At 37.6% G+C, this 27,709-nt stretch overlaps 1 protein-coding gene across 1 annotated transcript; it reads left to right on the top strand.

Moving 5' to 3' along the window:
* Positions 1 to 6,860: 6,860 nt before the first annotated feature.
* fam83c (family with sequence similarity 83 member C) lies at positions 6,861 to 24,719 on the top strand (the record flags this gene model as incomplete). Its single annotated transcript, XM_083907688.1, has 5 exons — positions 6,861 to 7,400; positions 11,161 to 11,328; positions 12,219 to 12,343; positions 22,117 to 22,347; positions 23,927 to 24,719. The coding sequence occupies 5 exons, from the start codon at positions 6,861 to 6,863 to the stop codon at positions 24,717 to 24,719; spliced, it is 1,857 nt and encodes a 618-aa protein (XP_083763814.1).
* Between the last annotated feature and the right edge of the window lie 2,990 nt (positions 24,720 to 27,709).

The raw sequence follows: 27,709 nt of genomic DNA, 5'->3' as shown, positions 1-27,709 counted from the left end.
ATTGAGGAATACTGAGATTTAAGTCAGAATTCCCAAGATTAAATTCTGAATCCTGAAATTAAAGTCAGATTTCCAACACTTAATTCAGACCTGAATTTTTAAATTGGGATTTTTTTTTGATTAAAGTCAGAACACGGAGTCTGATTTTTATTTTTATCTTTTTCACTATTAAATTGAATCCTGAGATTAAATTTTCCACCCAGAAATCAGAGTCAGATTTCCAAGACTTTAAATAAGAGTTCTTTTATTAAAGTCGTAACACTGAGGGATTCCAGATATAAAGATTAAATCATGAATCCAGACATTTAAATCCGATTTCCAAGACTTAAATCAGGTTTATGAGATTCCAAGTGGGAATTCTGAGATTAAAGTCGGAACACGGAGGAATTCTAAGATTTATGTCAGAATTTCCAAGTTTCAGTTTTGAATCCTGAAATTCAATCAGATTCTCTGAATTTTTACGTCGGAATTTTACTGATTCAAATCTCACAATTCTGACTAATCTCAAAAATCCAACTTTGAGTTTATTGAACTCATTAAAGGGACACTACGCTGACTTTGCCGTGTGACGTCTCTTGAGGTTCTTCTGCTGAGGCGCCGTCCTCAGTGTTTCTGCACACGACCTGCAGAGGGCGCCACAGTCCACTGTAAAACACAGAGTTCAGCAGCCGCTGCTTCTGTGTGTGTGTGTGTGTGTGTGTGTGTGTGTGTGAAAACTGCAGTTATAGTGTGGACAGACTGAAAGGAAGGCTTTTATTTTGAAAAATGTGGTGTTGTGATTAAATGCTAATGACTAGACAATTAAAGTTTCAGTTTGCGTTACACGAAGCGAAGCTGCTGGCTACGTAGCTCCATGCTAACTGCACGGAATGTGAGCGTCATTTGTGGCGCGCTAGTCTCAGTCTCCGCCCACCTCAGTCTCCGCCCACCTCAGTGACACTGACACACACAGACGTGCATTGATTCAGAGACGACGCTAACGTCTGCGGCTCAAACCACAGAATGCGAGACTCGACATTTGTCAAGAGACGCTTTGTCCTCGTCCATCAAAGGACGAACTGACGTGAAAGGTTGAAATTTAAATAAACCTCGCAAAAAAAAAACGAAAGATCATTTCAATCAAACCAGCATTCTGAGATACTTTTTGTTTTTGAGAAGAAACTCAGTTCACTGTCAAAGTGCATCAGGGCAAATGGATCATTTGTCGAATTTCAAAAATTAATTAAATAAAAAACTGCAGGTCTGTGTTTACATGTGGACAAACGCAAATGTAGAGACTTGAGAGACTTTTTATTTTACGAAAGTCTGACGACAGTTTCCTGTTTGGATCACAGACGTTCGTCTTTTGCACAAACAAACTCATGATTGACACCTGTGTGTGTGTGTGTGTGTGTGTGTGTGTGTTCAGGGGTTAGGGTCAGTGGTGGCAGGTTTAACCTGATCTGTCAGTTTGCAAAAGAAGATGTTTCTCTTCTGCAAGCGACACAATACACACACACCCCCACATGCACACACACTGACGCGCGCACACACACACACACACACACACACACACACACACAGCTCCTCGTGTTTACACTCACTCACTTTTTATTGATCGTCTTTAAAGTTAGCTCCTGCGGCCGTTAGCTTGGTGCTCTGGATCAACACAGGACGGTGACTCAGCATTTCTCTAAAGTGTGTGTGTGTGTGTGTGTGTGTTTTCTTGTACTTGCAGCATACTGAGGACCAGTGAGGGTTTTAAACCAACAAAGTGAGGTCATTTTTACGGAGTGAGGACATTTTGGCTTGTCCTCACTTTGTTTTTATTGAAATCACTTCCTTAGGTTGCTATAACATGCTATACTCAATTTGTCAAAAATGTTAAATTTGGACAACTTTTTCTCAAATATTGGACCATCATTTTTTTTTTAAATTTTGGACGAAATTTTTTTTTTCAAATTTTGGACCAAATTGTTTTTTTCAAATTTTGGACCAAATTTTTTTTTCAAATTTTGGACCAAATTTTTTTTTCAAATTTTGGACCATCATTTTTTTTTTAAATTTTGGACCATATTTTTTTTTCAAATTTTGGACCCAATGTTTTTTTTTTAATATTGGACAAAAAAATTTTTTTTTAATTTTGGACGAAATATTTTTTTTCAAATTATGGACCAAATATTTTTCAAATTTTGGACCAAATTGTTTTTTTCAAATTTTGGACCAAAATTTTTTTTCAAATTTTGGACCAAAATTTTTTTTCAAATTTTGGACCAAATTTTTTTTTCAAATTTTGGACCAAATTTTTTTTTCAAATTTTGGACCATCATTTTTTTTTTAAATTTTGGACCATATTTTTTTTTCAAATTTTGGACCCAATGTTTTTTTTTAAATATTGGACAAAAAATTTTTTTTTTAATTTTGGACGAAATACTTTTTTTCAAATTATGGACCAAATTTTTTTTTTCAAATTTTGGACAAAAAATTTTTTTTCAAATTTTGGACCAAATTTATTTTTTAAATTTTGGACCATATTTTTTTTTTTAAAACTTTGGACCCAATTTTTTTTTTCAAATTTCGGACCAAATTTTTTTTTTCTAATTTTGGACCAAACATTTTGGGTAAAAAATTTTTTTTCAAATTTTGGACGACATATAGTATAGAATGAAGTTTTGTCAAATTTTGGACCAAACATTTTGGGTCAAATGTATTTTTTTAATTTTGTGTCAAATTTTTTTTTCAAATTTTGGAAGACATAGTATAGTATGACGTTTTTGTCAGATTTTGGACCAAATATTTTTCAAATTTTGGACCAAATTGTTTTTTTCAAATTTTGGACCAAAATTTTTTTTCAAATTTTGGACCAAATTTTTTTTTCAAATTTTGGACCAAATTTTTTTTTCAAATTTTGGACCATCATTTTTTTTTTAAATTTTGGACCATATTTTTTTTTCAAATTTTGGACCCAATGTTTTTTTTTAAATATTGGACAAAAAATTTTTTTTTTAATTTTGGACGAAATACTTTTTTTCAAATTATGGACCAAATTTTCTTTTTCAAATTTTGGACAAAATTTTTTTTTTCAAATTTTGGACCAAATTTATTTTTTAAATTTTGGACCATATTTTTTTTTTTAAAACTTTGGACCCAATTTTTTTTTTCAAATTTCGGACCAAATTTTTTTTTTCAAATTTTGGACCAAACATTTTGGGTAAAAATTTTTTTTTCAAATTTTGGACGACATATAGTATAGAATGAAGTTTTGTCAAATTTTGGACCAAACATTTTGGGTCAAATGTATTTTTTTAATTTTGGGTCAAATTTTTTTTTCAAATTTTGGAAGACATAGTATAGTATGACGTTTTTGTCAGATATTGGACCAAATTTTTTTTGTCAAATTCTTTTTTAAATTTTGGTCGACATAGTATAGTATGACGTTTTTGTAAAATGTAGGACCAAAAATTTAAAAAATAAAATAAAATCGAAAAAGTTTTCCAGCCCTTTTTGCTCTGGGGCTCCACCTGCAGACATTTTATGGTACTGCAACCAGTAGTTCTTTGTAGATGTCATTCATGAAGTAGATATTTGTAAATGTGTTGATTTATAAAGTGGAAATGCTGGTCCTCAGTATGCAGCAAGTACAAGAATGTGTGTGTGTGTGTGTGTGTGTGTGTGTCTCTTCATGTTTCCTGGAACGTTCTTTGGAAACAAAAACTCGTCAGTTATGATGAGTCGTAAACAAACGAATGGAGTGAATATGAGTGAGTGAATGTGAACATGAATGAGTGAGTGAGTGAGTGAATGTGAATGAGTGAGTGAGTGAATGTGAACATGAGTGAGTGAGTGAGTGAATGAGTGAGTGAATGTGAACGTGAGTGAGTGTGAAAATGTGAATGAGTGAGTGAGTGAATGAATGAGTGAGTGAGTGAGTGAATGAGTGAGTGAGTGTGAATGAGTGAGTGAGTGAATGCGAATGTGAATGAGTGAGTGAGTGAATTTGAGTAAGTGAGTGAATGCGAATGTGAATGAGTGAGTGAGTGAATGAGTGAGTGAGTGAATGTGAGTGAGTGAGTAAGTGAGTGAATTTGAGTAAGTGAGTGAATTTGAGTGAATGAGTGAGTGAATGAGTGAGTGAATGCGAATGTGAATGAGTGAGAAAGTGAGTGAGTGAATGTGAATGAGTGAGTGATCTGAAACTGGGAGCGAGGTCAACCCTGAGGTGACCTCTGACCTCTGACCTCTGACCTCATTTCCACTCTAATGTAAAGCAGAATAAATCAAGTTTAACTTCCAAAGTGTCAGAGACGCTTCAGGGAAACGTTCACGAGTCTCAACACGTTCCTCAAATACTTCAGCAGCTCAGGAACAGTCTGTGTAAAAGTACCTGTTCATGAAAGTACTACATGACATTTACTCATTTACTGTACTTTGATGATGTAAAATGAGTTTAAGTGAGTAAAGGTCGTGGAGTCAGGACGCAGGACGTGATCTCGGCGTCGCGGGACGTGATCTCGTCGTTTAAACGGCGTAAACTCCAGCGGTGACTCACTGGTTCAGTGTGTGTGTGGTAACTCTGAGGGTGACGTCGTCGTCACGGTGACGAGTCGATCACACTGTGTTTACCTGTGTGAGTCACGTCAGGGTTTCTGTTTTCATGTTTTCAATTAGCTCGGCTTTTTTGTTTGTTTTTTATTATCATACAGAATTTCGTTGCCGATTTTCTTCTGATTGACAGCCGGTGACGTCCAATAGGAGCCTCCGAAGGGTCAGAGGTCACAGGTCAACACTGTGTCATGCAAGTGTTTTACCTGAGCGTCGTGTACTACTTTTATTTGTTGTTTTCTAAACGTGTCTCTGCTGCTCTTCCGTAGACAAACGTCGTGATCGTGACTCAAACGAGGAAACTCTTTTTCAACTCTATTAATACGCGGGAGGGGGCGGAGCCTCAGCTTATCAAAGCGCAGATAAGAACCTGCTCGGCCAGTGTGGCTTTGGCTCCTCCCACCTCACGGCAGCGGCTGAGCCTCGCCCAGCAGAGTCAACAGGAAGTGACCTCACGCGCGCTGATGTTTACGCCTCACTCAAGTAATAAAGTGAGACTTATTTCCACCTGCAGGGGGCGCTCTCACAAAGTCTCAGCAATAAACATGTTATTCATGGTTTAGACGTATATATATACATATACATATATATATACATATACATATATATATATATACATATACATATATATATATATACATATACATATGTATATATATATATACATATGTATATATACATATATATAATGTATGTATGTATTATGTTTCTTTATTGTTGTTTTTAGGCGTGTACTTGTGTCGTACAGTAGTTTAGTGTCGTTGTGTTATGATGTTTTCGTTCAAAGTAAAAAGAAACGGGGCCTTCAAAATAAAAGCATTCGGTTCAGGACAGATGCAGCTGGCTGATGAGTCTTTGTTGATTTATTATTGACTTTCTAATAGTGAGCATATATTTAAATTAGTATCTGATTGTGTCTTTAAATGTGTCTTTAAGTGTGTTTTTAGTAATGTTTTTTATTTAAATTAATCCTTTTATTTTGTTACAAAAATAATATAATATTGTAAAGTTGTATGATTAATTGTAACGCAATCATTTCCGTGTCAAAGATGTCTATATATACATATTTATAATATTTTTTAAGTATTTCTATGTTGAAATAAAATGAGGTATTTTATTTTGACATCAACATAATTTTATTATATATTATATATATATATATATATATATATATATATACATATATATATATATATATACATATATATATATATATATACATATATATATATTTGATGGTATTTTTATGTTGACATCAAAATAAAATTGAGGTATTTTATTTTGAAATCAACATAATTTTATTCTATATTATTTACATATATATATATATATGTATGTATATATATTTGATGGTATTTGTATGTTGACATTAAAATAAAATTGAGGTATTTTATTTTGACATCAACATAATTTTATTCTATATTATTTATATATATATATATGTATGTATATATATTTGATGGTATTTGTATGTTGACATTAAAATAAAATTGAGGTATTTTATTTTGACATCAACATAATTTTATTCTTTATTTTATATATATATTTATATATATATATATATATATATATTTATATGATGTATATATGTATATATGTATATATATGATGTATGATGGTATTTGTATGCTGACAATAAAATAAAATTGAGGTATTTTATTTTGACACTGACATAATTGTATTATATATTATATATATATATATATATTTGATGGTATTTTTATGTTGACAAAGTTGAGGTATTTTATTTTGACATCTCGTACCGGAAACTCTCCGGGACAGGTTGATTTGACAACGGGGAGGAGGAGGAGGGGGAGGAAGGAGGGGCTGACGGGGTGAGGGGGCGGGGCCTGTGCATGTCGGTGGCCAATGACAGCGCAGGTATCAACAGGTGAGCGGCTCGCGCGCGCACACACACACACACAGCTGCAGGTCGAGTCTGACATGACGGGAATAAGAGAAGCGAGGACCATTTCATCTGTAATCCGGATTATCTGAACCCGGATCTGTGTGTGTGTGTGTGTGTGTGTGTCGGTGAATTATTGATCTTCTTTCTTTCTTTTTCTTTCTTTTTCTCTTTGTTTTCTTCTTCTTTTCTTCGTCTAAAATGGTTGTTCGACATCGCAGCACTTTTTAAAAAGACAAAGTCCTCACAATCTCCCGCGGGACCGGAGAACCCGAACCAGGGACTCTCTGGAGGATTTAACCCGAGCAGAGGCGATCTAAACCCCGGTGGTGGTGGTGGTGACGGTGGTGGGACACACACACGTCGGGAGACCATGATCAGCTCGGAGGGCCTCCGGCCGAGCTCCAACGGCAGGAAGCCGCTGGGGAAGCTCGCCTCGCGGCTGGAGGAGGTGAAGAACCCGTGGCGACAGGGATCCACGCTGGAGCTGAGCCACAACGAGGCGGCGCGTTTGGCCACGGACGCGCTGCTGGAGCACGGGGAGAAGGAGTACCGGAGGGTGCTGGCCGAGGAGCGGGAGGTCAACTTCCTGTCCCCGCCGGAGATCCGCTACATCTGCCAGTACTCGGCCAAGAGCTGCGGCTCCGGCTCCGGCTCCGGCTCCGGCGCCGACAGCAACGGCACCGGGGCCGGAGCGGGCGAGCGGGACTTCGGCGACGGGGACGCCGTGTCCGAGCTCACCTCCGGGACTTACTTCCCCATGATGTCCGACGAGGAGCCGCCGATGCTGGAGCTCGGCTGGCCGGAGAACCCGAACCGATACGGACCGTCCGAGACCCAGATTTACTTCCAGAGGGACAAGTCTCATAATGTCAAAGACCTGATCCGATCACTGATCAATAAAGCCAAGAAGGTAAGATCGATAACTTCACCGATAACTTCACCGATAACGAGGTCAAGGTGACTGTGTGACGTCATCAGCAGGTGCACCTGACCAGCGCTGTCAGTGGAAAATATGTATATATATATAACTTTTATATATATATATATGTATATATATATTTACATATGTGTATATATATTTATATATATATATTTACATATGTGTATATATATATATATATACATATATATATATATATTTATATATGTGTGTGTATATATATATTTTTTGTATATAAATATTTATATGTGTATATATATATTTATATATGTGTGTATATATGTGTATATATATACTTATATACGTGTGTACATATATTTATATATGTGTATATATATATGTGTATATATATTTTTATATGTGTGTATATATATATATGTGTATGTATATATTTTTTTAAATATATGTGTATATATATATATATATTTATATATGTGTGTGTATATATATATATATATGTGTATACATATATGTGTATATGTATGTATATATGTGTATATATATATATACATACGTGTATATATATATACACATATATACATACATATACACATATATGTGTATACATATATGTGTATATGTATGTATATATGTGTATACATATATATACATACGTGTATATATTAGTATACATTCACAATCCACATTAACATATACACATTAACATATATATACACACATTATATCCTATAGTATATGTTTACATAGACGGAACATGTTATAATATATATTGTATTGTATATTATACAACATAAAAGTACATGCATATATATATATATATACTGTATATATGAATATTAATATTTTAATTATTACAGATACTCCTTGATTAGTTGATTGTTTAACATGAGTCGACATACATACAATATAGAATATGTTTCAATATACACAACATTATATTGTTATATTTAAGAAACATATATTTACTATGTGAACAACCTATGCCCAACATATATATATATATATATATATATATATATATATATATATATATATATATATATATATATATATATATATATGTGTGTGTACAACATAAAATACTCATGTAGCATATACAACACATGTATAACATATATTTATGATATAGAAAACATACTCATACGCACACGTGTGTAAATGTTACAGCCTGTGTTCTGCGTGTACACGCGTGTTTGTGTATAGTGTGTATTTATACACACACATAAATAAGCTTTAGTGAGAATAGAGCAGACGTCGTCTGAACATGTTTACGTTCTAACGTCCATCGTTAGCTATTTCTGCACATGTGACTTCCGTGTTTACAGTAAAAACATGGAAGTCATGAAGGAGAAGAGTGAGTTACAGAGAGCGTTAAAACTAATGTTGTGAAGGTGTGAACAGATCTGTTGTGTGTCTGTTGTGTGTCTGCTCGTGGGTTTTGTTCTTCACGGTCCTTGTTGTGGTTGTTTTGTATGTTTTGTCTCTTTGTGGTTGTGTGTATTTTTGTGGTTGTTTTATGTCTCTGTGGTTGTTTTGTTTATTTCTGTGGTTGTGTGTATTTTTGTGGTAGTGTTTTGTCTCTTTGTGGTTGTTTTGTATATTTCTGTGGTTGTGTTTTGTCTCTTTGTGGTTTTGTGTCTGTTTGTGGTTGTGTTGTGTCTCTGTGGTTGTTTTGTCACTTTGTGGTTGTTTTGTTTATTTTTGTGGTTGTTTTGTTTATTTTTGTGATTGTTTTGTCACTTTGTGGTTGTTTTGTTTATTTTTGTGGTTGTTTTGTTTATTTTTTGTGCTTGTTTTGTCACTTTGTGGTTGTGTTGTGTATTTTTGTGGTTGTGTTGTGTATTTTTGTGGTTGTGTTTTGTCTCTCTGTGGTTGTTTTGTCACTGTGGTTATGTTGTGTATTTTTGTGCTTGTTTTGTGTATTTTTGTTGTTGTGTTTTGTCACCTTGTGGTTGTTTTGTTTATTTTTGTGCTTGTTTTGTCACTTTGTGGTTGTGTTGTGTATTTTTGTGGTTGTGTTTTGTCTCTCTGTGGTTGTCTTGTCACTGTGGTTATGTTGTGTATTTTTGTGCTTGTTTTGTGTATTTTTGTTGTTGTGTTTTGTCACTTTGTGCTTGTTTTGTATATTTTTGTGGTTGTTTTGTGTCTGTTTGTGGTTGTATTTTGTCTCTGTGTTGTTGTTTTGTCACTTTGTGATTGTTTTGTGGTTGTTTTGTGTATCTTTGTTGTCATCTTGTGTCTCTGACTGTGACTTTTTGCTTCTCTTTTAATTCTGTTTCCTGACGATGAACTCGTGCGACCTTTTAACTTTGACCTAAAGACTTAAGTCTGATCATTTATTAATTTATTTATGAAGGTTGTATCATCATCATCATCATCATCATCATCACACAACAAACAAACAAACAAACAAACAAACAGTCTGACACTGAGTCACGTCTTCTTCTTCCTCTTCTTCTTGGTATAATTAAACTTGTTCTATGAGCAGGATCCTCGAGTCTATTGATAATAATAAAATAATAATAATAATAAATTATCAGTGACACAAAGTGACCACACGAGGCAGCAGAGGACCTGGGAGCTAAAAGCACTGATGTTCTCTGTGGACTTTGGTTTGGAGAGTGAGTGAGTGAGTTTCCGTTGCAGTTATTTTTGGTGCCGTGTTTGTCTGATGACAACATGGCGTCACCAGGGGGACTGAGCGCTAACGTTAGCTCCCCCGGGCAACGGAACAGGTCTGTGTGGTTCGTCAGGCTTTGTTTTTGGAACGCAGGAAACTTTGTGAATGAGAATCAGGCTTAAAGTCAAGTACGTGAGTTTTTAACCTTAAAATCAAATCAAACGGAGCCAGAAGAAGAAGAAGCAGAAGATCGAGTGGAATCGTAGAGTCGCGAATGCGCTTCAGTCGTGTTTGGGAACAACAGCTAACATAACGTTGTTGAGGCTAAACGTTTGCACAAATAAGGTAACGTTTAGCCTCAACAAAGTAATGTTAGCACAAATAAGGTAACATTACTTTGTTGAGGCTAAATAATTCCTTATTTGCGCTAACATTATTTTGTTAAAGCTAAAGTTATCTTATTTGCGCTAACAAATACTTTGTTTAAGCGAAACGTTACCTTATTTGTGCTAACATTACTTTGTTGAGGCTAAATATTTCCTTATTTGTACTAACATTATTTTGTTGAGGCTAAACATTACCTTATTTGCGCTAACATTATTTTATCGAAGCTAAACCTTACCTTATTTGTGCTAACATTACTTTGTTGAGGCTAAACGTTACTTTATTTGCGCTAACAATACTTTATTGAGGCTAAACGTTACCTTAGTTGTGCTAACATTACTTTGTTGAGGCTAAACGTTACTTTATTTGCGCTAACATTACTTTATTGAGGCTAAACATTACCTTATTTGTGCTAACATTACTTTGTTGAGGCTAAACGTTACTTTATTTGCGCTAACATTACTTTATCAAGGCTAAACGTTACCTTATTTGTGCTAACATTACTTTGTTGAGGCTAAATATTTCCTTATTTGCGCTAACATTACTTTATCAAGGCTAAACGTTACCTCATTTGCGCTAACATTATTTTGTTAAAGCTAAAGTTATCTTATTTGAGCTAACAAATACTTTGTTAAAGCAAAACGTTACCTTATTTGCGCTAACATTACTTTGTTGACACATTTAATGAATAAATTCTCCACGGTTTGTGTATTAAATGTGGTTTCGCGTCTTTGACGATGTCTCCGTCTGTCTCCGTCCCTCCAGGTCATTGCGTTGGTCATGGACGTGTTCACGGACGTTGACCTGCTCTGTGACCTCATGGAGGCGTCCAACAAACGCCGCGTCCCCGTCTACATCCTGCTGGACGAGAAGAAGCTCGACTACTTCGCCGACATGTGCGCGGCGCTCGACATCCAGAACTCGCACCTCAGCGTGAGTTTGGCGACAGTATTGCGATATTTAAGCTGTAATACGATATCACGATATTTATGCGATGCTATCACGATATATATGCGATACTCTCACGACATATATGTCACGATATTATCACAATATATATGTCACGATATTGTCACGATATTTATGTCACGATATTTAAGAGGTGATACAGTATTTCCACAATATTTAAAACATGATACGATATTATCATGATATTTAAGTTGCGATACGATATTATCGCAATATTTAATTTGCATTACGATATTTTCACATTTAAATCGCAACGCGATATTTATGCGATATTATCACAATATTTCAGGGGCGATACGATATTATCACGATATTCAAGTCGCGGTATGATATTATCACAATATTTATGCAATATTATCACGATATTTATATTGTGATACGATATTATGATATTTAAGTGGTTGTCGCTAATATCTCAATATTTAAATTGCGATATGATATATTATGATATTTAAGTGGTTGTCGCTAATATCGCAATATTTAAGTAACGATGGGATATATCACGATATTTAAGTGGTTGTCGCTAATATCTCAATATTTAAGTAACGATGGGATATATCACGATATTTAAGTGGTTGTGCGATATTATGTCAATATTTAAGTTGCGATACGATTTATCACAATATTTAAGTGGTTGTGCGATATTATCTCAATATTTAATTTGCGATACGATATATTATGATATTGAAGTGGTTGTCGCTAATATCTCAATATTTAAGTTGCGATAGGATATATCATGATATTTAAGTGGTTGTGCGATTTTATGTCTATATTTAAGTTGCGATACGATTTATCACGATATTTAAGTTGCAGATAGTGACGATAACGTGTGCGTTGTGTTTTTGTTTCTTCAGAACATGCGTATCCGCAGTGTGTGCGGCGATACTTACTGCACCAAGAGCGGCAAGAAGTTCAGCGGTCAAGTTCTGGAGAAGTTTATGATCATCGACTGTGAAGAGGTCATCGCAGGGTCATACAGGTGAGACACACACACCTTATTGTGCTAACATTATTTTGTTAAAGCTAAAGCTATCTGTGCTAACTTTAATTTGTTGAGGCTAAACGTTACCTTATTTTTGCTGACTTTACTTTGTTGAGGCTAAACTTGACCTTGTTTTCGCTAACATTATTTTGTTGAGGCTAAATGTTACCTTATTTACACTAACATTACTTTGTTGAGGCTAAACGTTACCTTATTTGCGCTAACATTATTTTGTTAAAGCTAAAGTTAACTTATTTCTGCTAACGTTATTTTGTTCAAGGTAAATGTTACCTTATTGTGCTAACTTCACGTTGTTGAGGCCAAACGTTACCTTATTTGTGCTAACTTCACTTTGCTGACGCTAAACGTGACCTTATTTGCGCTAACTTTACTTTGTTGAGGCTAAACTTTACCTTATATACGCTAACATTACTTAGTTGAGGCTAAACGTTACCTTATTTGCGCTAACGTTATTTTGTTCAGGGTAAACGTTACCTTATTTGCGCTAATGTTATTTTGTTCAGGGTAAACGTTACCTTATTTGTGCTAACTTCACTTTGTTGAGGCTAAACGTTACTTTATTTGTGCTAACTTCACTTTGTTGAGGCTAAACGTTACCTTATTTGCGCTAACTTCACTTTGTTGAGGCTAAACGTTACCTTATTTGCGCTAACTTTACTTTGTTGAGGCTAAACTTTACCTTATTTACGCTAACATTACTTTGTTGAGGCTAAGCGTTACCTTATTTGCGCTAACTCTACTTTGTTGACGCTAAACGTTACCTTATTTGCGCTAACTTCACTTTGTTGAGGCTAAACGTTACCTTATTTGCGCTAACTCTACTTTGTTGACGCTAAACGTTACCTTATTTGCGCTAACTCTACTTTGTTGAGGCTAAACGTTACCTTATTTGTGCTAACTTCACTTTGTTGAGGCTAAACGTTACTTTATTTGTGCTAACTTCACTTTGTTGAGGCTAAACGTTACCTTATTTGCGCTAACTTTACTTTGTTGAGGCTAAACTTTACCTTATTTACGCTAACATTACTTTGTTGAGGCTAAACGTTACCTTATTTGCGCTAACTCTACTTTGTTGACGCCAAACGTTACCTTATTTGCGCTAACTTCACTTTGTTGAGGCTAACAGGGATTCGTGTGATGCTGCAGTGACAGATTATTTCTTTAAAAAGATATTTATTCTGTCAGTCTTTTGTCTTGTGGCTAAAATCACATGGTTTTTTTGTCTAAACGAGACGGAGGAAACAAAAGCGTCAGAATGTGACCGTGGGTTTGTGACAGATCTCAGTCGCTGACTCATCCTCAGCTCAGACTTGGCTCCATTTTGTTTTTGCTGTTAGCGCCTCATTTCCACAGGGACGCTGTGTGTGTGTGTGTGTGTGTGTGTGTGTGTGTGTGTGTGTGTGTGTGTGTGTGTGTGTGTGTGTGTGTGTGTGTGTGTGTGTGTGTGTGTGTGTGTGTGTGTGTGTGTGTGTGTGTGTGTGTGTGTGTGTGTGTGTGTGTGTGTCCTTCCTCCTGCTGTTATCAGAAATCTGGTGAAACTGCAGCCGGTGAAACTCACTGATCACTGACACTTCTTCACAAACCGTATACAGTCTTGTATAAAAGTACTTGATAGAGATACTTTTACAGTAAAAGTAAATAAGTATATGAGCAGAAAATGACTTTGGTAGAAGTTGAAGTCACTTTTTTATGAATATTAATATTCAGTCAAAGTCAAGTTAATTTTCTAAATTACTAAAGTATCAAAAGTCATTTTCTGATGTAAAATCCACTGACTCATGTTACAGCGTGTGAATGGGTTATGACAGGTGTGTGAATGGGTTATGAAAGGTGTGTGAATGGGTTATGAAAGGTGTGTGAATGGGTTATGAAAGGTGTGTGAATGGGTTATGAAAGGTGTGTGAATGGGTGAAAACTGTGGTGTAAAGCAGCTTCATCAGGACGAGAAAAGCTCTGGATAAAAACAGACCATAATAACAACTCTTCACTTTCTGCTGATTTGGTAGAAAACGGGAACAAAGAGAGTTAAAGGAAAAGTCTCACTCACTCACTCATTCATTCACTCACTCATTTGCTAACTCACTCACTCACTCACTCATTCATTCACTCACTCATTTGCTAACTCACTCACTCACTCACTTTCTCACTCACTCACTCACTCATTTACTAGCTTACTCACTCATTCATTCACTCACTCATTCATTCATTTACTCACTCACTCACTCATTTACTAACTCACTCACTCACTCACTCATTCACTAACTCACACATTCATTCACTCACTCACTCACTCACTCATTCACTCACTTTCTCACTCACTCACTCATTTACTAACTCACTCACTCATTCATTCACTCACTCATTTACTAACTTACTCACTCATTCATTCACTCACTCACTCATTCATTCATTTACTCACTCACTCACTCACTCATTTACTAACTCACTCACTCACTCACTCACTAACTCACACATTCATTCACTCACTCACTCACTCACTCACTCATTCACTCACTTTCTCACTCACTCACTCATTTACTTACTCACTCACTCATTCATTCACTCACTCATTTACTAACTTACTCACTCATTCATTCACTCACTCACTCATTCATTCATTTACTCACTCACTCACTCACTCATTTACTAACTCACTCACTCACTCACTCACTAACTCACACATTCATTCACTCACTCACTCACTCACTCATTTACTAACTCACTCACTCATTCATTCACTCACTCATTTACTAACTTACTCACTCATTCATTCACTCACTCACTCATTCATTCATTTACTCACTCACTCACTCACTCATTTACTAACTCACTCACTCACTCACTCACTAACTCACACATTCATTCACTCACTCACTCACTCACTCACTCACTCATTCACTCACTTTCTCACTCACTCACTCATTTACTAACTCACTCACTCATTCATTCACTCACTCATTTACTAACTTACTCACTCATTCATTCACTCACTCACTCATTCATTCATTTACTCACTCACTCACTCACTCATTTACTAACTCACTCACTCACTCACTCACTAACTCACACATTCATTCACTCACTCACTCACTCACTCACTCACTCATTCACTCACTTTCTCACTCACTCACTCATTTACTAACTCACTCACTCATTCATTCACTCACTCATTTACTAACTTACTCACTCATTCATTCACTCACTCACTCATTCATTCATTTACTCACTCACTCACTCACTCATTTACTAACTCACTCACTCACTCATTCACTCACTCACACATTCATTCACTCACTCACTCACTCATTTGCTAACTCACTCACTCACTCATTCACTCACTTTCTCACTCACTCACTCATTTACTCACTCACTCATTTACTAACTCACTCATTTACTAACTCACTCATTTACTCACTCACTCACTTTCTCACTCACTCACTCATTTACTAACTCACTCACTCACTCATTCATTTACACACTCACTCATTCACACTCATTCATTCACACTAACTGACACTCATTCATTCACACTCACTCACACACTCACTCACTCACACACTCACTCACTCACTCATTCACTCACTCATCAAATTCATGTTTTCACAAACTGCTTTAGACAGAAATTAATGTTTTTAACTTAATTGTTAAAAATGCTCCTTCTTCGCTGAGTTATAACAGAATAGTTTTGTCTAAAGTGGCTGAAAAAATCTAAAATAAATAAAGTCAGAGTCCAATATTTATATAATGTCACATTTACTTCTATCTATATACTGTGTTGTGTTTTTAAAGTGAAGCTAAACTGCATTTTCCTGTTTCTGTGCAAACATTAAATACACATGTCAACAAGAAGTGTTTCACCTGAATCTGAAGCTGCTGAACTAAATAAAGTAACATTACACTGATGAAAATAAGCTAACGTTTAGCTTTAACAAAATAATGTTAGCACAAATATGTTAACGTTTAGCTTTGACAAAATAATGTTAGCACAAATAAGTTAACGTTTAGCTTAAGCAAAATAATGTTAGTGCAAATAAGTTAATGTTTAGCTTTAACAAAATAATGTTAGTGCAAATATGTTAGCGGTTAGCTTTAACAAAATAATGTTAGCTCAAATTAGTTAACATTTAGCTTTAACAAAACAATATTAGCTCAAATTAGTTAACATTTAGCTTTAACAAAACAATGCTAGCTCAAATAAGTTAACATTTAGCTTTAACAAAATAATGTTAGTGCAAATATGTTAGCGGTTAGCTTTAACAAAATAGTGTTAGCACAAATAAGTTAACGTTTAGCTTCAACAAAATAATGTTAGCACAAATAAGTTAACGTTTAGCTTTCGCAAAATAGTGTTAGCACAAATAAGTTAACGTTTAGCTTTAACAAAATGTTAGCACAAATAAGTTAACTTTTAGCTTTCACAAAATAGTGTCAGCACAAATAAGTTAACGTTTAGCTTTAACAAAATAATGTTAGCAAAAATAAGGTAACATTTAGCTTTCGCAAAATAGTGTTAGCACAAATAAGTGAACATTTAGCTTTAACAAAATAGTGTTAGCACAAATAAGTCAACATTTAGCTTTAACAAAATAGTATTAGCGCAAATAAGTTAACGTTTAGCTTTATCAAAATAGTGTTATTGCATATATGTTAGCGTTTAGCTTTAACAAAATAGTGTTAGCACAAATAAGTTAACATTTAGCTTTAACAAAATAATGTTAGTGCAAATAAGCTAACGTTTAGCTCTAACAAAATAGTGCTAGTGCAAATTAGTTAACATTTAGCTTTAACAAAATTATGTTAGCACAAATAAGTTAGCATTTAGCTTTACCAAACTAGTGTTAGTGCAAATATGTTAACGTTTAGCTTTAAAAATAATGTTAGCACAAATAAGTTAGCGTTTAGCCTCAACAAAATAATGTTAGCACAAATAAGTTAACGTTTAGCCTCAACAAAATAATGTTAGCGCAAATAAGTTAGCGTTTAGCTTTAACAAACTAGTGTTAGTGCAAATAAGTCCATAATTTATATCTTTAATTATAATCAGATAAAATGCGTAATGTTTGAGTCGATTTTCTCTCCGCAGCGACCGATCAATCACTTCATCTTGAAGTTAAACGACAGTCCGCTGAAACTTTGAGCCACGTTTATACGAGTTTACGAAGTACAGAGGGTTGTTGAACATGAACGTAATGATTAACGCGTGTGCGGGGGCGTCATCGTGGCCTTTGATCGACTGCTCATGTCTGACAGTTCTGAGCGCTCGGTGATTCACGGCGGCAGAGGAAAGTCGTCCGGCAGGTTCTTCAAAGCACTCGCACAGTCTCGCAAAAACACTCGCAAATGATTTTTACTCCACGTTTGTTTTTCACTTTACGTTTTCTAACGGCGTCATCGGACGTTTACGCCGAAACCCGGCGTCTCCTTTATCTGCGATTTTTAAAGGGACAGTCGCTCGTAAAGAGTCCGTCCTGTTGTTCTCGCCTCTTTTGGAATTCTTCCCTCTCAGGTGTGCTGGGCTCGCCGCGGCGTGGAATGGCGTTTATTTATGTTTTATAATACACACGTCAACAAGAAGTGTTTCACCTGAATCTGAAGCTCCTGAACTAAATAAAGTAACATTACACTGCAGAAAATAAGCTAACGTTTAGCTTTAACAAAATAATGTTAGCGCAAATAAGTTAACGTTTAGCTTTAACAAAATAGTGTTAGTGCAAATAAGTTAACGTTTAGTTTTAACAAAATAATGCTAGTGCAAATAAGTTGACGTTTAGCTTTAACAAACTAGTTTTAGTGCAAATATGTCAACGTTTAGCTTTAACAGAATAATGTTAGCGCAAATAAGTTAACATTTAGCTTTAACAAAATAGTTTTAATGCAAATAAGTTAAAGTTAGCTTAAATAAAATAATGCTAGCTCAAATTAGTTAACATTTAGCTTTAACAAAACAATGCTAGGTCAAATAAGTTAACATTTAGCTTAAACAAAATAATGTTAGTGCAAATAAGCTAACGTTTAGCTTTAACAAAATAATGCTATCACAAATAAGTTAACATTTAGCTTTAACAAAATAGTGTTAGTGCAAATAAGTTAACGTTTAGTTTTAACAAAATAATGTTAGTGCAAATAAGTTAACGTTTAGCTTTAACAAAATAATGTTAGTGCAAATAAGTTAACGTTTAGCTTTAACAAACTAGTTTTAGTGCAAATATGTCAACGTTTAGCTTTAACAGAATAATGTTAGCGCAAATAAGTTAACATTTAGCTTTAACAAAATAGTTTTAATGCAAATAAGTTAACGTTTAGCTTTAATAAAATAATGCTAGCTCAAATTAGTTAACATTTAGCTTTAACAAAACAATGCTAGGTCAAATAAGTTAACATTTAGCTTTAACAAAATAATGTTAGTGCAAATATGTTAACGTTTAGCTTAAACAAAATAATGTTAGTGCAAATAAGCTAACGTTTAGCTTTAACAAAATAATGCTAGCTCAAATAAGTTAACATTTAGCTTTAACAAAATAATGTTAGTGCAAATATGTTAGCGTTTAGCTTTAACAAAATAGTGTTAATCTACTCAAACATTACGCATTTTATTTGATTAAAATTAAAGCTAACATAAAAATATGGACTTTATTTTCTAAGAATGTCGACAAAAAATAACACAAACTAAAAAACTTGAACTCCTTTATCTGCGATTTTTAAAGGGACAGTCGCTCGTAAAGAGTCCGTCCTGTTGTTGTTCGCTCTCGCCTCTTTTGGAATTCTTCCCTCTCAGGTGTGCTGGGCTCGCCGCGGCGTGGAATGGCGTTTATTTATGTTTTAATAACGTTGCGGTTTGGACGGCGTTCAGATGCCTTTTGACAAGTAGACAAAGAAGTTTCCATTTGTTGTCAAACAGGTGTGTCGGGGAAAAGGCAAATCTGAGGAGACGTTCAGCTCCTTTATCTTTACGACTTAACCCTGATCCCATAATCTGCTCTGACATGGTGATAAAGTCTCTCAAACACCTGCTGACGCTGCAGATCTGCTCATGATGTCACGCTTTGATTTTGAATTATAACGCTTCACTGTCGCTAAATAAAATATAAATAAATTAATAAATCCATAAAAGTCCAACTAGGAAACCTCACTCAGCCCGAGATGGGATTCCGAGATTGGCTGCCGTCGTACGAACACTTTAACGCCGATTTTACCGTCAATATCACCTCTGTCGTATTTGTTTCTCAGTAAATCGTACGAACACACGTCAAATAATGTTAGCACAAATAAGTTAATGTTTAGCTTTAACAAAATAATGTTAGCGCGGATAAGGTAACGTTTAGCTTTAACAAAATAATGTTAGCCCAAATAAGCTAACATTTAGCGTTAACAAAATAATGTTAGTGCCAATAAGCTAACATTTAGCGTTAACAAAATAATGTTAGCACAAATAAGCTGACATTTAGCGTAAAAATAATAATGTTAGCGCAAATAAGTTAACGTTCAGCTTTTACAAAATAGTGTTAGCACAAAGAAGTTAACATTTAGCTTTAACAAAATAATGTTAGCCCAAATAAGCTAACGTTTAGTTAAAAAAAATAATGTTAGCGCAAATAAGTTATCGTTTAGCTTTTACAAAATAGTGTTAGCACAAATAAGTTAACATTTAGCTTTAACAAAATAATGTTAGCCCAAATAAGCTAACGTTTAGCGTAAAAAAAAAAAGGTTAGTGCCAATAAGCTAACGTTTAGCTTTAACAAAATACTGTTAGCGCGAATAAGGTAACGTTTAGCTTTAAAAAAGTAATGTTAGCCCAATTAAGTTAACGCTTAGCCTCAACAAAATAATTAGCGCGAATAAGGTAACGTTAACAGAGCCTCGAGCCGACTGACACCCCGACGGACCTGTCATGGATCTGTAGCATCGTTCTCTCCTTCTTTGGTAGGAATGCGTCCTATTCCCTACGTCCAGACTTGTACCGCCACCCGATGGTGAAGTGGGATACTGGAGGACTGACACTTTGAGTATACCAGGGTCCTCGATATTCATGTGTGCGGAAGCAAACCAGGGCCTTAAGGCCCCTTAAATCACAACACTGCCCCCTACAGGAGTGTACAATATACACTGAACCAGACATTACACAATGTGGCCAGACAGTGTAAACGACGTCACGTGTCCCCGGCTTCCAGAGTAATATTGATTACGTTTGCTGCTGGAACGGTGACTCGTGATGTTCCAGGAAACGTCCGACGCTGATCCCGAGCTTTATCAAGAAGATAAGCGAAGTCGTTAAGTGCGAGGCTAATTTTCTGTTTCGTAACATCGTTTTCGTGGTGATAAACACTCCTCTTTGAGCCTCACCGACTAAATCATGTTGCAGCTTAAGTCGCCGTCATTTTACCAATATTTTTGCCTCTTAACCTCTTCTTCCCTGACCCTCTTTGTGGAGTCCCTGCTCTGAAACGACATGCCCAAACTAAATAGAGTAAACCTCTGCAGTTACAAGCTCTATGTGGATTATCTTGGTATCAAAATAAAGATAACACTTGTGAGATTCCACCAGAGGTGTAAGTTTCACTGTAGATGTCACTGTGTCAGAGTAAATGTACATGGAACACAGCATCACTGAAGAAATGTTTTCTCTCGCCTAAAAAAATATTGCATTTTAAAGCAAATATCACCTTTAAAATATGCAGCAGGAGCTTAAAAACACATGGAGGTCATGTAACAACATGTGGACATGAGCTGTGCAAAGTCTGATGCTGCTGAAGTGAAGCAGAGTGAAATTACAGAGGTTTTAGTAAAGAGATGTCTGGGCGTTCTCACTTTTGGCTCAGTTTGGCACCATCTGTGCCATTTGAGATTTCTTAGGTACCAAATTATTAAAAACCCATTTAATTTTATTTCCATGTCACTATTGGTCTAAAAAGAACTTGTTTTGAAAAAAAAAAAAAAAAGTATAATAACTGGCTGTAAATGGATGCTCCCTGTGCGTAATAACAACTCTGTGACTCTGCAGCGTCTTCAGTTACGCAGCGTCATAGCTCTGGCTTACCTTGGTCAATTAGGGTGATTGACAGCTCGTTTTAAACCTCTAAACCTGTAGGATCAGACCCCGTTCTCCAAATGCATGTGATTCACTTCATTAGCGAGTCAAAAGGACAGACATGCATATGACGCACTAAAGTTTGGAAACAAACAGTTTCAGACACCGCTGAGAACGCTGGCTTTTATTGTCTTCTCGGGCTCTGAAAAAGCCTGGAATCGTGACGTAAGGATCTCCGTCTCCTGAACGACACATCCTCCTGCTCCGGACACATCCGGTTGCCTACATTGAACCGCAGAAGAAGAAGAACGTCCGCTGTGGAGGCGTTTCACTTGCGACAGCGTCTTCTGACTCTGACTCCGGGTCAAAGGCGTCAAAGGCGGGGAGTCGTGACGAAGCTCGCTAACTACGTCACAATCACAAGACGGTTGGGAACGCTCTCGTTAGCTGGTCAATCACAACACAGTTCTGTCGTCTGGGAGTTGGTCAGAAACCTGTAGACCTCCATAACTCACATTTGAGATAGGACCACTCTGTGGGAGCTTTAATCCGGCAGCATTAGACCAGCAGCTCCTTGGTTCTTGCTCTCCAAAATGCAAATGTTCTAACTTTAAAATAGTTCGCACAACGATCCGGTTTTGGACTTCCTTCGGTGAGGCTTGTGCTGGTGTTTTTGCCCAGGTTTCACACTCCCTCCCTCCCTCTCTGTTTTTGCTTCTCCAGCTTCACCTGGCTCTCCGCTCAGGTGCACAGCAACATGGTGATGCATTTCTCCGGCAGAATCACCGACAGCTTCGACCGGGAGTTCCGCTGCCTCTACGCGGACTCGCAGATCATCGACTGCTTCTACAACGCAGAGGAGGAGGGCATGCCCTACTACCCGTCCTACCAGGCCATGATGGCGCCCGGCGCGGGGCACGGTGCAGTCATGGGCCTGGATTTACTCAACGAACGGTACGACACTGGAGACCGGTGGAGGTCAGGAGACGATCGGTTTGTCCGTCATTGTGCAAGGAAAGAGCTAGCGATAACAGACGAAGCTAACGAGCTAACCAATACTTTTACTTTTGATAATTAAGTGCAGTTAATGTCAGGTACTTTAGACTTTTACTCAAGTAATATTCTAGAAGGTGACTGAGATACTTCGTCCATTCTGAAACCGTTAACGCTTAGCTTTAACAAAATAATGTTAGCGCAAATAAGGTAACGTTTAGCTTTGACAAAATAATGTTAGAGCGAATAAGTTAACGTTTAGCTTTAACAAAATAATGTTAGCGCAAATAAGGTAACGTTTAGCTTTAACAAAATAATATCAGCCTAATTAAGTTAACGTTTAGCTTTAACAAAATAATGTTAGCGTGAATAAGGTAACGTTTAGCTTTAACAAAATAATGTTAGCGCAAATAAGGTAACTTTAGCTTTAACAAAATAATGTTAGCGCAAATAAGGTAACGTTTAGCTTTAACAAAATAATGTCAGCGCGAATAAGGTAACGTTTAGCTTTAACAAAATAATGTCAGCGCGAATAAGGTAACGTTTAGCTTTAACAAAATAATGTTAGAGCGAATAAGGTAACGTTTAGCTTTAACAAAATAATGTTAGCGCAAATAAGGTAACGTTTAGCTTTAACAAAATAATGTCAGCGCGAATAAGTTAACATTTAGCTTTAACAAAATAATGTTGGCCCAAATAAGCTAACATTTAGCGTTAACAAAATAATGTTAGTGCCAATAAGTTATCGTTTAGCTTTAACAAAATAATGTTAGCGCGAATAAGGTAACGTTTAGCTATAACAAAATAGTGTTAGCGCGAATAAGGTAACGTTTAGCGTTAACAAAATAATGTCAGCCCAAATAAGCTAACGTTTAGCATAAACAAAATAATGTTAGCGCGAATAAGGTAAGGTTTAGCTTTAACAAAATAATGTTAGCGCGAATAAGGTAACGTTTAGCTTTAACAAAATAATGTTAGTGCCAATAAGTTATCGTTTAGCTTTAACAAAATAATGTTAGCGCGAATAAGGTAACGTTTAGCTTTAACAAAATAATGTTAGCGCGAATAAGGTAACGTTTAGCTTTAACAAAATAATGTTAGCGCAAATAAGGTAACGTTTAGCTTTAACAAAATAATGTTAGCGCAAATAAGGTAACGTTTAGCTTTAACAAAATAATGTTAGCTCAAATAAGGTAACGTTTAGCTTTAACAAAATAATGTTAGCGCAAATAAGGTAACGTTTAGCTTTAACAAAATAATGTCAGCGCGAATAAGTTAACATTTAGCTTTAACAAAATAATGTTGGCCCAAATAAGCTAACATTTAGCGTTAACAAAATAATGTTAGTGCCAATAAGTTATCGTTTAGCTTTAACAAAATAATGTTAGCGCGAATAAGGTAACGTTTAGCTTTAACAAAATAGTGTTAGAGCGAATAAGTTCACGTTTAGTGTTAACAAAATAATGTTAGGTGAGATACTTCGTCCGTTCTGGAACCAGTCTATTTTGAGGCTTATGCTAACCTTTGGCTCCTCCTACAGGCAGAGGGACAGGGTGTGTTCGGAAAACTCCAGCAGCCAATCGAGTGACAGCGTCTCCAGCGTGAAGGCCGCGCCGGGCATGAGCTCAAACGCCGTCTACAAGGTCACGCAAGGTCACGACAGGAAGGAGCCCAACAGCGCCTCCCACCTGAGCCCCGAGAGGAGGGGCGGCGAACACGCGGGAGGACACGCCCCGGCGCCGGGGCCGCGGCACTCTGCCAACGGAGCGGCCAACCACGTCCAAGTCCCCGAGCGGCCGTCGCCGCCGAACTTCAGTCAGCCAATGGGCATCGAGTGGAACAAACCCAGCGCGGCGGACGCCATGAGGTCCAACATCGGCGGCACCACCTCCAAGTTCCAGGCGTTGGGTTTGTACGACCACAAGCCGAGCATGTTCCACGGCAGCCCCAGCCCCAACCTCAGCTCCAGGACGCAGACGCCGTCCCCGGTCAACGACGGCAAACTCACCTCCAAACAGAGGACTTCCTCCAACCAGTTCCTCAACAAGCTGTCGGACCTCTTCCTGCCGCCGTCCGGCAAAGACAGGGACAACTACTTCTGGAGGTCGCCGTCGCCTCAGGGGCCCTCGGCCTGGGGCGGACCCGACCTCTCTCAGACTGAGCCGGAGAGCCAGCAGAGCCCGCCTCCCCCGCCCGACCCCACCGCGGTGTGGAGCCGGCAGGACCAGAAGCGAATGACGCTGGGCCACAGCAAACTGGACCTGGTGAACCAGTACAACAAGATGAAATCCAAGCAGGTTTACAGTCGCTTTGAGTTGAAGAGCACCAACTGACGGGGGCTCGGCTTCCGTCGGCGCTTCCACGCGAGCCTCTTCTCTCTCACGGAGTTTTAATAAACGCAGCAATACCGACGAACCTTAGGCTAACTTTACAACGACAACGCTCGGTGAAACCGACAAAATGTGGAAATCTTAAAAACGCTCCACCGTGGCGTTCCCGGCTAAAGGGTTGAAAACGCTAAAGTGAGCTCTGAGCTGCTCACGCTAGCTATCCTGCCGTACGACGTCAGATCCATGTGCAGTACAGACAAACAACGCCTTAGCTGCTACTTCGCGCTACTAGGTTTCAACGCTCCTGGCGTTGTTGTACGGCAGTGCTTCACAGCGCCACCTAGCCACCTGGCATGCGTACTACATCGAATTCCACACACTTTATCGTCGCCGCGTGCGTGCAGATTTCCACCCAAAGACGCTAAACGTCTAAACGCGGAAATAAAAAGTTGGGATCGCGACGACCACGTTAGCGGTTTGCGTTCACATCGTCGTGGTGTAAAGCTAGCCTGAAACCGACACAATATTTGATCAGATGTGCCTTTCGTTTAGACGGCGACGCCGTTTTTTGGGCGGTTGCTCCGACTTTCCGAGTTTGAAATCTGTGCGGTCAAAACGTCAGACTTCAGAACTCGGAAATGCCGACTTCGGCCGACAGTTGGTGATGGTAGCTCAGTGTTGACGTAAAAAAAAAAAAAATGATGACGCCACCCTCCAGAGTGGAAATCTTAAAAACGTTCCATTGCGGCGTTCCCGTCTAAAGGGTTGAAAACACGAACGTGAGCTCTGAGCTGCTCACGCTGGCTATCCTCCCGTACGCGTTGACGTCCGATCCTTAGCTGCTACTTCACACTACTAGAGAGAAGTAGAAGGACGTTTCAACGCTCCTGGTGTTGTTGTACGACAGTGCGTCACAGCGCCACCTAGCCACCTGGCATGCATACTACATCGAATTCCACACACTTTATCGTCGCCGCGTGCGCGCAGATTTCCACCCAAAGACGCTAAACGCGAAATAAAAAGTTGGGAACGCAACGACCGCTTTAGCGGTTTGCGCTAACGTCGTCGTCGTGTGAAGCTAGCCTGAAACAAATGCTATAGCTAACAATAATCAGTCTGTGGAAATCACCTCAGCCTCCACTTGAGTCGCGTTCTCAAAAATAAGTACACGTTTACAGCGACTCGTAAGTTTGTGCAATGATCCGATTTTATTGTGACATTAAATAAGAAGAGAATAATCGCAAGTTTCTCGAACGACTGGAAAGATGCAGCTCCCCCTTGTGGCACATCCACATAAATCAGCAGGACTGTATGCTGGAGATTTTCCTATTTTTTTGTATTTTACTTTATCCCGATAATTGAAATTGTGAGTCGTGATAAAATCCTTTTTTCGCCGAGATTGCGATACTGCGCGCGCAAACGTTACGCAAACACAAACTCAATCTGTCGATTCAGTCTTGAGATAATCCCAGATTTGATAACTTAGGTTTTCCTTTACGTAGCGCGTAACTCAATGTTCTGTTTTTTTACAAACCTTAACTTTTTCTTACGACTTTAGGACTAGCATTTATATCCACCTCGGGGGGCGGGGCCTCTTCCACGGAACGCGCCATGTTTCTGCGTCGATGAACCAAAAAAACAAAAAAACCCTGAGCGCCTTAAGTGTTTTTCCGTCACCTCAAGGCCTTGATATCGTGCTGATGTTTGCAATACATAACTTCCCCACTGGAGGCCGCTCTAAATCACACACTGGACCTTTACTGTAAGTTTCTTACGCGGCGTTTTCCGACTCCTCGTGCCGCACCTTTTGAATTTGCAGTAACTTTGTGTATTTGTATGTGTATATACGGACTGTACGTGTACAAGTACAGTTAATGCTAACTGTGTCATTTTTGCGTATTTTTGGCGACGTAGTTTTCTACCGTAGGAGAACCCGAATAACATTTTTGATACGCAGTATGTCGCGTGTTTTTGTTTACCTAAACTTTCCATTTGACAGTGTTGTCTCTTCTTTTGTTTGTTTGTTTGTTGTACATTCTGTTGTAAATAACACATTAATGGCAGGATTCTGGGTTCTTGTTTTATATAAAGAAAGAAGAAAAACACTCCCTTTAACTGGTTTGTTTGTGTCATTTTGTTTTTACAGCGTATTGTTATCGTTATTATCTTCTGGAGAATGTGAAGCGTCTGCGATGATGCTGGTATTACTTTGTAAGAAGAACATTTAAGGATTGAATAAAAACTCTTGAACGAGACGTCGCTCGTGTGGTTTTTCTTAATGTTTTCTCACAGCTGACATTAAAGATCTCCTCAGGCCTGACATCCGTCCACTGTCCCCGCTGAGCCACCGTACGGCGGCCTGTGACCTCGCTTCCTGTCCGGGATTTCCTGGACAGGAAGCGAGGTCACAGGCCGCGACCGCGAACAATGAGACGGGAACGTTTTTTTGCGCCTGAAGCGAACGCGAACAATGGAGCGTCGGGAAGAAGCCGAGGCCCGGCAGCACAGGTGGGCGGAGTCAGCGACGCGGAAATCCACCGAGACAAAAATATCACGTTTGTGACGGAAACAAAGGAACTTTCAGTCGGGAACGTCAGACCTTTGCTCACCAGTGTAGCACAAACAAACGATTCGGGATTTAATCCTGGAAATTCTCCACTTTTCCTCGATTTCCTTCGTTAAATGTTGGAGATTAACGCATGTTTTGGGGATTTTTAAACCTTCTTAACTTCGCACTCGTGGCTCTCCCAGTGATGAGTTTAATCTCAAAATTCCTAACTTTAAATCTCAGAATTCTGACTTAAACTCTGGGAATTCTGACTTTAATCCCAAAATTCCAACTTTGAATCTCAGAAATACTAATTAAAATTCGGAAATCTGACTTAAATCCCAGGATTCCTCAGTTTTCAGGTTTTAATCTCAGAATTTTTGCTTAAAATCTCAAAATTCCTGACTTAAAATCTCAGAAGCCTGATTTAAACTCTGGGAATTCT

The sequence above is a fragment of the Microchirus variegatus genome (genome assembly GCF_963457635.1).
Source record: "Microchirus variegatus genome assembly, chromosome: 21".
In the NCBI taxonomy this organism is placed as follows: Eukaryota; Metazoa; Chordata; class Actinopteri; order Pleuronectiformes; family Soleidae; genus Microchirus; species Microchirus variegatus.
Note: the sequence above shows the minus strand (reverse complement) of the source record. Positions and strands in the feature narration are given on the sequence as shown.